General features: G+C 53.1%; 1 protein-coding gene across 3 annotated transcripts in view; it reads left to right on the top strand.

Annotated features, from left to right (window-relative positions):
• Nucleotides 1-14,158, top strand: part of MINDY4 (MINDY lysine 48 deubiquitinase 4) — a 109,810-nt gene that overhangs the window by 63,413 nt on the left and 32,239 nt on the right. For all 3 annotated transcript variants that reach the window (XM_058724689.1, XM_058724690.1, XM_058724691.1), the window contains exons 10-13: nucleotides 5,167-5,268; nucleotides 7,093-7,156; nucleotides 8,226-8,291; nucleotides 13,509-13,576. In XM_058724689.1, coding sequence (XP_058580672.1) covers nucleotides 5,167-5,268; nucleotides 7,093-7,156; nucleotides 8,226-8,291; nucleotides 13,509-13,576 — 300 coding nt within the window. The remainder of the gene's footprint in view (nucleotides 1-5,166; nucleotides 5,269-7,092; nucleotides 7,157-8,225; nucleotides 8,292-13,508; nucleotides 13,577-14,158) is intronic.

Below are 14,158 nucleotides of genomic sequence, written 5' to 3'. Positions count from 1 at the left end.
CATCCTGTAGGTGCCCATGCTGAGGCTGGAAGGGGTGCCTGGCTCTGTGCTCCTTAGCCCCTTCCAGGGTGGGGCATGCTAGGCTGGGTCCAGAGACGTGGACTGCAGGGCCTCACCTTCTCATTGGTGAATCTCTGTCTTGCCTAACTTTGACTCAACAAGGAAACACAAATGAAGTCCTTTGTAAATCATCAAAGGCTGTGCAAGAAGGTGGGACCATATGGGGAAACTGAGGCTCAGAGAGGGAAGATGCTGTCCCAGGGTCACCCCTGGCATCTATGGCCGAGCCCTGTCTGCCATCCCATGCTGCTGTGCCCCAGAAGAGACGCTGAGCAGTGGGAGAGCCAGAGAGGTCAGGAGTGGCTGGCACCAGGAGGCTGATGTCATGAGTTTGAAACACTTGAATGCTGGACTCCCAGACAGATTCTCAGTGACCAAGGTGCGGCTCTGTGTTTTACAAAGGGCTTCTGGGAAGACCCTCCCCTTTTCCCCTAATTTGGAAAAACTCAGTACAGAAGAGTACAAAGAGTAATACAGAAACACCTAGGGGACTCACTGCCTCACGTGAGCAACGGGTGAAGTCCCTGCAGCAACCTTAGTCCCGTCCCTGCAGCAACCTTAGTCCCCAGCTCCTCCAGTCTCATTGATTTATTCATACAATTTTATTTTTTTTTTAACGTTTATTTATTTTTGAGACAGAGAGAGACAGAGCGTGAACGGGGGAGGGTCAGAGAGAGGGAGACACAGAATCTGAAACAGGCTCCAGGCTCTGAGCTGTCAGCACAGAGCCCGACGCAGGGCTCGAACTCACAGACTGAGAGATCATGACCTGAGCCGAAGTCGGACGCCCAACCAACTGAGCCACCCAGGCGCCCCAATTCATACAATTTTAATATGGATAGGTTGGGTCACTGGTGTTGCTGCATGGGCTGTGTGTGCTGAGTTGGGTTTGAGGCTTCGATACTTCCTTTTGACTCTGAAATTCCAGGATTTCAGAAATGACCCAACTGAAAAAAAACAAAAACAACGCAGGCGACCTGCTCTGTTCTCTTCAGGAGCAGCACGGTGGCCTGGCTCACCACAGCAAGGCAAGGCGGTGTCTGCAGCTGCCCCACTCTGGGCCCTCCTTGCACCCTCCGCCCACACTCACAGCTGATGGGGGTAATGGTTCTGTGAAAGCAGCGTGGAGGATGTGACTGCGCCCTCCAGGGAAGTCATGCTGAAATAAAGGCCTCTTGGCAGGGATGGTGTTTTTTTCTGCAGGACTGTCTGGCTTCATTAGGACCTATTCCATCAGGCCGGCAGCTGGCCTCTCCTCAATCGGGAAGGACAGCGCCCGGTGACAGGACTCCGTGTTTTTCCACTTGAGGAGGGCTGTGCCTGTGGCTGGCCGTGGGAAGACCATGAGCCCCACTCCCCTGCAGGCCTAGAGAGAGCCACAGACAAGATTGACAGCCCCACGCTTCCTCCCCTTTGGAATTGTGAAATTCAAGGGCCAGAGAAGGAGGGGCACTTGCCCAGGGCCTGTCTGGCTGGACACTAGGGGGAGAGCCAGGCCTGGACCCCAGGTCAGCTGGTCCCCAGACCAGCCTTGTTCCCCTCCCCTGCAGCAGCGTTTGACCCTCAGAGGGAAAGCCTGCAGTCGTTCCCAGGCCTTCCTCTGGATTATCTGTAGATGCTGTAGGCTATCTCGAGATAATTAGGATCAAAACATCTCTTTAATCTGAAGGATTTAAGTAGTTTAAGCAACTATGTAGGATGTATTACTCTCCTACGCCCTCCACCATCCATCGACACGTATCTTCAGTCTGTACTTCTGTGAGGAAGTAGGTGCTTAAAGAAACTGTTCTTGCTTGAGGAGCCTGGCTGGATGCTACATTCATGGTAGGAGTTTGATGAACGTGTGTCTGACTGATGAAGACAACACAGGACCACCCCTGTCATTGAGGTTTTGCAGGTGAAAGCCGGGAGTTAACCGGGTGAAGCTGGAGTCGGGGCAACTCACCACAGCGCCTCCTTCCTCTCGTCCTCTGCACGGACAGCCCCGTCTACCCTGTGGCTGGTTAAATGGCAGAGATGGCAATGCTGGAATGATGCTTGGGGCGTCTGGCTCGGGGTCTGCCTCTATGCGGGAAGGTGAAGGTCAGCGAGGGTGAGGGGCTTCCCCGAGGCCTGTGAACCAAACCTGGAACCACACCTGGGCCCGACCACTGCACTCTTCCACTTCGTTCTCTAGAAAGATGTGTCTCAAGAGAGCAAGCTAGAGAAGACTCAGGGAAGGATGCAGAGACTAGAAGCGTTTCCAGAAGGAAGCCAGTGAAAAGAATGAGGATTTTTGTGTAGAGATGCAGAGGTTCCGAGGGGTTGTAATCAGTCTGCGAGAGAGAGCAGGAAGACATGGGCTGGACCGAAGAGCCAATGTTGTCCGGTGCTGAAGAGTTGAGCTCGAAGGCAGAGGGATGCTGATTCCTAAGGCAAGAGCTCCAGACAGTTGGTTCCACTTCCCCAAGTTCTCCTTCCTCCCTCAATGCTGTTTTGATTTTTCCAACTTTACGGACTGTGTGGTTCACTTGGATGAATCATTTAGTCGCCGTGCCTCAGTTTTCGCATTTGAAAGGGGCAAGGATGCTACTGCCGTTACAGGGCGGCTTTAATGACTGATGGAATAATACACGTGAAGTGTTTCTAACCGCGCTTGGCATGTGATAAGCACTCAATATGTGTCGACTGTTGAATCTCATTTGTGGCTACACTGAGAAGCTTTCAGTCAAGCACATGACTTGCTTCAGCAAGTTCGTGTAGAACACAGTGAATGTTGAAAGGTGACCTCTTAGTTCCCTGTCTGCAGGTTTTCCAGCGTAGATGTTCTAGGCAGAGTCTACAGTGCAGAGACGATTTTGCACAACTCGTACCCACGGCAAGGGTTCTAACCGGGGAGTACCCTCGTCGCACCTGTGATGTGGGAAGAGCCCACAAGGGTGAGATGGGGCGGAATGCTGGTCGGGCACTAGCTGTAACAACCCCGCTGGGGAGCAGGGCATCCCGGTCCTGGACGGGGGCAGGAAGGGGATTGGCAAGGGTACTCGGGAGGTGTGACTGACAGGGCATGACGGTCACCCGGGTGGGGGCAGGGCAGGAAACAGGATCCATGGGGATGACGAAGCCCACTTTCATAGATTCTGAATCCAAAGAGATAAATGTCCAATCCTTTCTCCTTTGTCTGACAAGCCCTGCCTTCCTGGCCCCCCCTTAGTCCTTGGCATCACCTCTCCGGAAACCCAGAACAACATTTCCTCACCTTTGTTTTCATAGCTGATGGTGACCCGGGCCAGTGCTCCCCGCACAGCTCGGGCTGCCTGGCTTGGTGATGGCGTGGTAACCATTTCCTCGAGGAGCTTGGCGGGTCTCCAGAGGCTGCAGAAGTACCAGGCAGTCTGCCATTTCATTTTTCAAGTGGGTTGAGGGTGGCTTGTTACTTTCACACCAGATGTCAGGAGTTCACCTTCGTGTCACCATGGCCAAAGTGGGGACTTGATGTTTCCATAAAGACAGCAGTAATAGGTATTGGTTATTGAATATTGACCACGTGCCAGGTGCTGGGCTATGGACCTTACACACATCGTCTTGCTTAAAGTTCCCAATGCTATGAACGAGGTCCTCTTGTCATCTCCAGTTTATGGAAGGGGAAACTGAGGGAGGGCTATGTCACGTCACCTCCCATTTTAGTCGTTTGACAGCCTGGATGCAGACAACTGGTTCTGTGTCTCAGGCACTGGGGAGTGACCACGTGCTGCCCACCATGGTGACCTGTGTCCGGGTCTCCTTGTTCCCATTTCTCCAGTTTCTTCTTCCTCCCCCCACCTCCGCAGCTCAGCACGGAGCTCAGATGTTAGTTGGCTACTGAAAACATAGAAAACCACCCCCACTCCGCCCTGTGTCTTCCTTTGAGCCCCAGCAGGGTCTTCATCAAGGCACCTTTGTTAGGAAGAGCCTAACAGGCTGCTTTTGTAAGAATGTAATTTTTCTAAGAGTTTAGAAGAAATCCATGGACTCCAGGGGTGGGCAAGAAGTACAGCTCTCAGGAGCCCTGGGAAGGTGAAACTGAAGGAAGTGTCTGTATCAGGCTGTTGCCTGTTCTTCCCTCTTGCTCGTGTCACACAACAGGCTTTCTCTGTTACCCTTTTATCATAAGACATCTCTCTGCCATTTTTGACATTGCTGGCTGCCTGTTCTGCTCAAAGCCCATTTGCTTCTAAAACTATGTAACAGCACCGTCTCCCAGCCGAGCCCCTACTGCCTTGCCACTTCCTGCCTTCCTCTGCCTCCCTGGTACGCCAGAGTTCTGGGGCGTTTCATCCTTGGCCACCACCTCTGCCCTTCCCCATCATCTCTTTGGGGAATCTTAGCCACTCAAAGTGCTGAGGACTCCTTACATGCTGGTGGTTCATAAACTTATACTCAGTGCCAGCTGCTGTCCTGGGCTTTAGATGGGTCAGATAGCTTCACCTGGGGGTCCCATGGGCACCTCCAGCTGCTCCCCCAGTTCTCCTCTCTGCCTGTATTCCTCATTTCAGTGAACAGCACCACTGTGCACCCACGAAAGCCCCAGAGATTACCCTGAATCCTTCCTCTCCCACATCCCACGCCCTAGAGCTAACCAGCAAGGCAGGCTGCTCTCCCCTCTGTACCCATGACCTCCTTTCCTGTGGCTCGTGGGAGTGAAGGGCACCTGCTTGCACGAACCATTGTCTCCACGGGCCTGGATATTGGGACTGGTCAAGGCTGGGTCAGGGCAGTACCAGACCTTTGCCAGGGATGGCTGCCTTTCCTCGGAGTGGCGGTAGTTCCAGAATGCCTTCAGCTCAGCCTCCTGGGCTCTGTCAGAACGCACCGCACTGGCTTACATATACCTCGGGCCCTGCCAAGCCTCCAGGGTCCCCTTTGCTCCCTGGGCTGTTTCCTCAGCCTGCTCCTCCTCCAGCCCCACCCGGGGCCCGTCCCCCAGGGCTCTTCCCTTGGCCCTCCTCTGAGGAGGCCCTGCCGGGAGTCCCTGAGCTCTGGGGCCCTCTGTGTAGCAGAGGAAGGAATAGGCTATCTGCTACAGGGCTACGCGGTCCCTGGCTTGTGTCCCTACCGGCATAAACACATTCTCTTTTTCCTCCTCAGGCCGCTGCAGCCTTCCAATGCTCACAGGACCCACTGCCTCGCCCTGGCCATCGCGGACATTGTGTGGCGGGCCGGGGGCCATCAGAGAGCCGTGGTCACACTGTAAGTGCTTCTCAGGGCCTTGTCACTACCACTCACATGGGGCACAGCTGCAGGCAAGCTGGCTGTGTGCTTTCCTGTCCTTGGGGAAATTGTCTTTCCAACAGGCTGTCTGTGTGTCCTCCTGGGTGCCTGTCATGTGCCCCATGCCAGTGTGAGCCCAGAGAGGCAGCCCCACACTTGGGAGAGGTCTGGAGGGGTCTCCATGCAGCTCCATTCTCCTCTCTGCCGGGGGTTGCATCTGTCTCGCCTTCCTCCCTGGGGAGCTTTGGGGGACACAGCCCTCTGGCCTAGGCAGCCTGCTCCCCTCTGTATTTCTGACTCCGTGTCCTTGGCAAACAGCCTCTCGGTAACCAGTCACCCTCTGATTCATACCGCTCTCCTAGTCCCAAAGCATGCTCCTGTCCACTTTGTCACCTAGACCCCTGTTCCACTGAGGAAGAGACTTACCCCACTGCCTCCATCCTCCCGCAGGTGGAGGACGCCATCCATGTAGTCCACATGGGCTGCTCTAAAGTCTGGCCCTTCACAGCGGGAGCATCACTCCATCCCAGGCCTGTGGCTAAGCTTTAGTAAAAAGGATGCCTTTGGGGGCCAAAGATTACACTCTGGTGGGGTAGAATGGTCCGTAGAGCACACTGCTAAAGAGAGAGGACTCCCGGGCACCTGGGTGGGTCAGTTGGTTAAGTGGTGGGCTTTGGCTCAAGTCTAGATCTTGTGGTTCATGAGTTCAAGCCCTGCTGATAGCTCAGAGCTTGGAGCCTGCTTCAGATTCTGTGTCTCCCTCTCTCTTTCTACCCCTCTCCCTCTCATGCTCGCTCGCTCTCTCTCTCTCTCTCTCTCTCTCTCAAAAAAAAAAAAAAAATTGGAAAAAAATTAAAGAGAAGAGGCTCCAGAAGCTAACTCCTGTTGCTTATTGGCTGTGTGGCTTTGGACAATTGACTCAACCTCTCTGCACTTCATCTGTTTACTCATCTGGCAAATGGGGATGATAGTAATGATTATTTGGTAGAGTGACTGTGAGAATTAAATAAGTTGTATGTAATAAGTGACTATATTACCAGTTTAATCATTTACCCACATGAATACATAGTGCATAATAAATGTGAAGTACTTAGGACAATGTCTGGCACATACTAAGTACCATCTCAGTGTTGGGTATTATTGTTGTTCCTGTCAAGTGCTTGTCCTTGGTACTCGTGTCCCAGTTAATGGATTAGCCCTGGCCCTTAGGATCTACATGGCAGTGCTGAAAGCAGATGGGACAAAAATTCAATTTCTCCCTGTTTTATGGATTAGAAAACAGGAGCCCCGAGAGGGGCAGTGGCTGGTCCCAGCCCAGGCAGCAGGCTAATGACCCAGTGGGCCCCAAACCCCACTTTTGGTGCACGCCTTCCTGGGCTGCACACACAGGGTGTTGTGTAAATGGACGTGGGGTTAGGGTGGGAAGCCTCAGGCCAGAGGCTGAAATTCCTCCCAGCCCTGAAAATGAAGGACAAGTCAGCATTCCTCAGTCTGGAAATCTATTTGTCAGTTGTGGGTGAGAGGCAGGCTTCCTCCTGCCAGGACTTGGGTTTGGTTACCCTAAGCTCTCCTCCTGCCGTCTTTTTTCCATTCCTTTTCCCACCCCCACTAGTGGAGTTCTTTGGACCCAGCCTAGTGGGTGAGTACAAAGTGGGGGAGAAACGAGAAACCCTTGGTCCCGTTCTTTCCTCTGGAGCCACCTTTTTATTTGTCCTCATTTAATGGCACATGTGGTTTCACCCTGGCTCAAGGGCATGTCTTCTCCCCATGCAGAGGACTCATGCATCTCCCTTTCCTTTTTAGGGCTTCAGGAACACAGCATTTCAGTCCAACAGGGAAATACAAAGCAGATGGAGTCTTAGAAACAGTACGGCTTTCTGGAAAATTATCACGCAACCTTTGGCTTTGTGTGGGGACGGTCTCCTTTCGTATAAGTAAATCCTCCCTCAGCTGGGGATGGGCCAGCCCTCCCTGCAGCCCAGGCTAGCAGATCCTCCACTTGGGATTGGGGTGGGGGCAGAGGTAGGGGCTCGGGGGTGGGCTCTCGCCAGGACTGGCTTTATGGCCAAGAGGCCAACAGGCGCCCTGTCACAGAGAAGAGCAGGCCATACGTAATGCCTTCTGGCCGGACCGCAGCCCTCTCTGTCCCTCTGTGTCTCTTCAGCATCCTCTCTGGGGTTGTTGCGAGAAGGCAGTGGGGTGGTATGGAGAGGGAGGGGGGTTCGAGGGTGGGGAAGAGCTTGTGCGGGACAGAGCACCGGCCATAAAGCCAGACCTGGTGTGACCTAGTAAGGGAAAGAAATGAGAGACGTGAGAATACAAAGTGACGTTTTCCACGAGTGGACCTCCTCTGCACTGAGGACTTTTTGTTTTACCTAGTTTGCTTCATTTGACCTGAGTCTGGGCGCATGTGGCCCCGGGATCCTAATTGGGGGTCTCACCTGGTGGGTGTTTTCTCTACAAATGGCTTTTTCCTATCCTGCCTGAGAAAGCAAAGGAGACTCATACCCGCAGCTTCCCGCCAAACTCAGGACACTGCCTGCTGGGCTTAGAGCTGGGTGGGTCTCTCGCCCCGGCTCCCCTGCACCCCCAAGTGCTTCTCAGATCCCGCTTGCCAGTGGGGGGCAGGCACAATGTGGGCTCCTTTGCTTTGGCTCCGCAACACCTCCATTCCAGGGCTCTGTAGGCCTGGTGTGGCTGGCAGGGCGGAATTCACCCCCGAGACCCCAGCTGGGCCCTGTCAGCCTTTTAAGTTGCACACGGGTCTGGGCCTGTGTGCCTCCCCGCCCCAGCTCTCAAGGTTGCCCGTCTGACTACAGGGACATTTCCTAGTGGGTTTTGTAGCTGCTGAAGCCGGGGTGGTGGGAGATAATCCAGGACGTGGAACCATCGGTGGGGGCTTGGGCGGCTCACCCTGGGGGTCTGTGTCTCCTCAGCTCACACTGCACAGTTTGACCTGCTATGAGGAGCTGGTGACTTTTCTTCAACAAAGCATCCATCAGGTATGAACAGTGGTTTATTTGGGGGGATATGCATGTTAGAGCTGTCTGCTTTCTTCATGGAGACGCTGCTCAATATATCCCGGCTGGGTGGGGCCTCCAGCACCCTGTCTGCTGGTGGAGATCTGTGCCCCCACCCCTTGCTGTGAGATGGGGTGGAACACATCCAGGGCCTGAGCAGCACAAAGTACTGTGGGAATTCAGGGCTGTAGCCTCACTGGTTTTGTGGAGGAAGGAGCCCAAGCCTCCCCAGTAAAGGACATAATTACTGGAGCCTTCTGCCTGGGTTCCAATCCAGGTAACACCCCTTGCTTAGTAGCTCTGTAGCCTTGGGCAACTTATTTAGCCTCCCTGTGCCTCAGTTTCCTCATCTGTAAAATGGGGCTGATAAAAACGGTGCTCAGAACTAGCGTGCCTGGCTCAGTGTGGTCAGTGATTTTAGCTTTCGTTGTTGATATAATGGTCACCGCTATCACGATTATTTAAGGTAACCTTGAGACTGGTAAGTTGTAGACACGTAGAAATGAGGGGGAAGCATTACAGAGGCAGGGTGCAGCATGAGCCAAGGCCAAAAGATGACCTCTGAGATTCCCAACTGCAAGGTCTCATCTTCTGACGTCTGTGCGTCAGGGTGGAAGGAAAGAAACGGCGCTGAGCCCTTCTCTCCTGGTGTGCAAGCAAATGGTCTCTGCCTCTTCGCCTTTCTTTCAGCCTTCTGGGCTGTGGGATGAGCTCTTTTAGGCTCCCAAGAAGGCGACTTTGCCTAGAGATTTGCTGGCGAGCCTGGGTGGTGGGACTGGACGTTCTGCTGTCTTACTATCTCCTGTTCCCTGAAGGCGCTGTGTGTCTGGGCGGAGCCAGGGAGGAGTGGTCACAGACGCTGCTTGGGTAGGAAAATGGGGCCTGTCCTGAGACCACTGCGAGGCAGGTGTGCAGTCACCAAGGTGCTGACTCTTCAGAAACTTTCTGCCCGAGAGCTGTTGCCCAGAGATGATTCAGTCCGAGGAGCCTGGCCCGTGTCCCCAGCTTAGGACGCTGTCTTTCTGCACTGACCGTTCCGCCTGGCCTTTCTGGGAGGTGCAAGAGAGGGGCTCTGGCATGGGAGGGGTCCCGGCCTAGACTGGCTGCCACCTGCTCCCTGTTTCTGGCTCTCTCTGGTTCTTCACGGACATAACCCAGGGGGCTGTCTGCCGATGCAGTGCACTTCCCAGCTGGTGCACACAGCTGTAGGGATCCTGGAGCAGGGACCTGAGGGCCCCTGCTAGCTTATTCCTCAGCCACATGGGGCCCTTGGGAAAGTCACTGAGCCTTAGTTGCCTCATCTAAAAAATGGAAGATGGAGCAGTTAGCAGGTAACTTCCAGCTCGTTACTGTCCAGTGGTGGTTTTTAAAGAAGAAACTTAAATGCATGGACAAGAATGCCTTCTAAATTAAGCATCAGGCAATCTAAATAAGCAGAAAGGATTCTACTCTTTTTTTTAATTTTTTATTAAAAAAAAATTTTTTTTAACGTTTATTTATTTTTGAGACAGAGACAGAGCATGAACAGGGGAGGGTCAGAGAGAGGGAGACACAGAATCTGAAACAGGCTCCAGGCTCTGAGCGGTCAACACAGAGCCCGACGCAGGACTCAAACTCACAGACCACGAGATCATGACCTGAGCCGAAGTGGGCCGCTTAACCGACTGAGCCACCCAGGCGCCCCAAGGATTCTACTCTTAAATGCACTCAGAGTGCTGTGAGGATACAGCAGTGCGTCCAAAAGACGAGCAAAGCCTGATTGCCTCTGTGCATGTGATTTGACCAGGGAGGCAGGCCCCCGGGCTCCTGTGTTCACACAGTGACTTTGGAAGAGGTTCAGAGGGTGGGCTGTGCTGAGGAGAGGCTGCCTTCTTTCTGTCATTCTTCTGGATCCAGAGTGGCTCCCCCTCCTCACTTGGCTTTGGTCCCTGTGTACCAGTGGTCAGTATTTGGCCCTCCTCACCCTGGAAGGTGGTGCCTTCCCCCACAGTGTAATTATGTTTTTTCTGGAAGCCGTTGAGCTGCCTCAGCACTACCCTCACCAAATTCATTTTTCATGGCCTGGGCCTAAGAGGGGTTCCTCGTGCCAGGCCTGGAAACGAACACTGAACCGTCGCTGCCCAAAATAAATAGCCTCCTTGCTGTGTTTTCATTACCGCTCACCCTCGGGTGAGATGTCTGGCCGCCCCCTGCGAGCTGGGCGAGTCTCCGCCCCTGCCTCCTTTTGGGGTTCTTTGGTGGTCTTCGATCTCCCCAGGGCCAGAGCAGCGCTGGAGGATGGCCCCTTCTTCCCAAATGGCACCATACATTTTTCCGGACCCTAACGGCAGTTTCGGGCCCAGTTGCCCATCCGGAGATGCAGGCACCTTGCCCTGTGGCCTCCCATGTCTTGGCAGCTTGGATTTGATGAGATAATTTTAGTAAATTTTTTTTAATGTTTTTTTATTTTTTAACAAAATGGAATATTGGTGCCATTCAGTCATGTTCTGGTGGGGGCCAGAAGCCCCAGGCAGGCGTCTTTTCTCCCTGCTAGCCAGTCTGCACAGAGGGGCACATCCAGAGCTCATGGGAAGCTCCCCTTGAGGCTGTTCCAAGGACTGTGGAAAATGCTGGCCCGCATAGTACTGACCATTCTCCATGTTTATGCAGACTTGGGGTGCACAGCGGGCTTCTGTGTCCCCTGGTTCATTGCAGCCCTGCAGCTGCAGGTGTGGCTGAGGGGGAAGCAGACAGAGAGGGTGCCATGGCTCCCCCAACACCATGGGTGGGTCCATGGCAGCAGTTGGTTGGGGAAGCAGAGACAGAGAGCTTTGTCACTCCCCGAGGCAACATGCAGGTCAGTAGCAGAGCTGTGACCAGAGCACTGGCCCTCCTGAGCCCGTGTCCTGCTGTACAAGGGCATCAGCATTACCCTTTGCAGTCATCAGAGCATGTCCACAGCCGTGGTCTCCTAGAATGTGCACCAGAGCCCAAGGAAATACGCAAAGTAGGGATTCATCATCCTCGTTTTGCAAATGGAGAAACTGAGGAGAGCAGAAGTTAGTGACTGGTTTGAGATCAGAGAATTACAATGAGTTTGATATAAGATTGTTGTTGATTTATTTGTTCCATTTCTATATCCCCCCCCACCAAAATATTTTGTTACTTATGAATTTCTAGAAAAAAAGTTAATTATAAAAAGATGATGTTCTTGGGGCTTTTCTATGCTCCAACCATAGTAAATCTGCCCTCTCTTGCCTTTGAGCCTTTGCACTCGCTGTTCGTCTTGCCTGGAACAGCATTCCCTCTCTTCTGCTTGTTTCTTGTCCTTTGGGTTTGGATATCACTTCCTCCTGAAAGCTTTCCTTTGCATTCCTTCCTTCCCTAAATCCTTAGTCTGCTTGAAGGCCCTTTCTGTGTGTTTGCAGAGCACCTTGTATTTCCCCCCTCCTTTTCAAGTTGCTTCTTGTTCTTTCTTCCCTGAGTTACTTCCTGCAAAGGCAGATCCGCGTCCACCTTGTTCACAAGCATAGCCTTATCAGGGAGCCTCCTCGTGGCACGAAAGTTCACACAGCAATTTTTTATTTATTTTTATTTTTTATTAAAAATTTTTTTAACATTTATTTTTGAGAGACAGAGAGAGACAGAGCACGAGTAGGGGAGGGGCAGAGAGAGAGGGAGACACAGAATCTGAAGCAGGCTCCAGGCTCTGAGCTGTCAGCACAGAGCCTGATGGGGGGCTCGAACCCACGAACTGTGAGATCGTGACCTGAGCCAAGGTCGGCTGCTTAACTGACTGAGCCACCCAGGTGCCCTACACAATAATTTTTTAGATGACGAATTGAGTTGCAGTATGGAAATGAAGACTGTATTTTGAAGGAAAGAAAAGATAATTTTATCAGAAGCTTGAGCTGAAATAATTACTGCAGCTGAATACCCTACTTGGCTCTGAGCTTCCTGGCAACCAGGGAACAATGGAAAGGGGATCGAAGATATCATTCTTATTGTTTCAGCAACACAAACGTGTTTGAGGGTCTGGTTTCAAGTCCAAAAAGAAACTGACCACACATAAGGAACACTGACCATCATAAGGCAGCGTCTTCATCCACAACGCACTAGAAGTGGTGTCATCCCGAGAGGGGGGATACGTAAGGTCTTCACACAGTTGCAGCTGGGGGATGGCGTTTCTCTAGGGCGTCATCATGACGTAGCCCTTCGCAGGAGGCTACTGGACAGGTGGGCAGTGCAGAGCCAGCACCATACTAACAGCCCACACGGGTGGCAGGCCCTGTCCTACGGGCTTTATAAGGATGATCTCACTTAATCGTCACAACACCCTGATGAGAATAGGTCCTGGTATAATTATCCTTGTTTCACAGGTGAGAAGACTGGGGACAAGGAAGTTAAGAACTGTCCCCATGATCACAGAGCTAGGAGTGGCACAGCCAGGATTTAAACCCAGGCAGCCAGGCTCTAGGCTGTGGGCTCTAACCCAGGATTGGGACCGGGGGGAGATAAATGAGGTGCTCCCCTTGGGTAAAAAATTCAAGGAGGTACCAAAATCCTCAATAATCAGTATCAATAATATTTTTTAAATATCAAAATTAATCCACACACACACAAAAAAACATGATGAACAAAATACCAAAAATTTTTGCAAGACAGGACCTGTCCTTGTACTTGAACGGCTTGGGTCACTCAGCCATCCTGACCCTGACTCTGCCCCACACCTGCTCCCTGCCGTTCTTAACACAGTGCAGGTCTTTGGAGTAAGGGATTCAGAATCAAATAGAGCCTGCTGGAATCCCACTGGGCTGTGTAGCAGCTGTGTGAGCTCGGGCCAATTGCTCGGTATCTGACCCATTTCCTTGTGTGGCAGAGGGCAGTATTAACACTACCGTAAAGCACAGGCCTGTGACAAACACTTGCATGGTAAGGGAGGCTGCCCCGGCTGCTGTATTGTGAACTTCCGGGACTCGGTCGTCATTGGTATGCACCTTGGTGGCCACTGTGTCTGCCCCCATTGTCACTTAGGCTGGTGTGCTCCCCATCGTTTAGGGGGCCTGCCATGGAGCCACCTGGTGACCTCTGGGACCCGGCTGGGGCAGCTGGCTCAGGGTCAGGGTCAGGGTCAGGGTCAGGCTCCCTAGGTGTGGCCCCTGAGGAGGTGAGAAGAGGGTGCAGACTTGGTGGGTGTTCATTCCTTTCTCCTCTTCCCAGTTTGAAGCGGGTCCCTACGGATGCATCCTGCTCGCCCTGTCTGCCATCCTGTCCAGGTCCACGGAGCTGTGAGTGTCTTCCTCCCTCAAACCCCCAGGCAGGGCTTGTCTGTCTTGTTCGCTGCTGCCTCACCCCCACCCCCGAGAAGCCCAGGACCATGCTTGGTGCATAGCAGGCATGTCGTGAGCATAGTCAAGAGGATGAAGGAAATAGTAGAACAGGGGATGGTCGGCTGGTGGAGGAGAGAGAGCAGTTATATGCTACGTACATGTGTGTTCAGAGCTACCTTCTAGGTCTCCCCACGTGTGCTGGGGCTGCCTGGATGGACTCCTACCCAAACAGCTAACAGTGCCGCTGGGTCCCCCGTAGGACTGCGGTGGGCGCATACTTCAGCACATGTGGACTCCCCTGGGACGTGGATGGGGATGGGCAGTTGAGACGGAGGTCTGGGAAAGGACTGAGGGCCTCCATGAACTCAGGACGGGGCTCACCGTAGGCCGTGGCAGTCTGAAAGCTGCAAGGTCTGGGTCCAGGGCCAGCCCTGAGGACACAGGTAGGTGGGTACCCGGGGGCCCTGGAAGTGGAGGACTTCAGTTCCGTGTACCCTTATCAAATGTGGCCGCCCGGCTCTCCGAGAGCTGGAGTTTCTC

This window comes from Neofelis nebulosa, chromosome 4 (assembly GCF_028018385.1).
Source record: "Neofelis nebulosa isolate mNeoNeb1 chromosome 4, mNeoNeb1.pri, whole genome shotgun sequence".
NCBI classification, from domain to species: Eukaryota; Metazoa; Chordata; class Mammalia; order Carnivora; family Felidae; genus Neofelis; species Neofelis nebulosa.
Note: the sequence above shows the minus strand (reverse complement) of the source record. Positions and strands in the feature narration are given on the sequence as shown.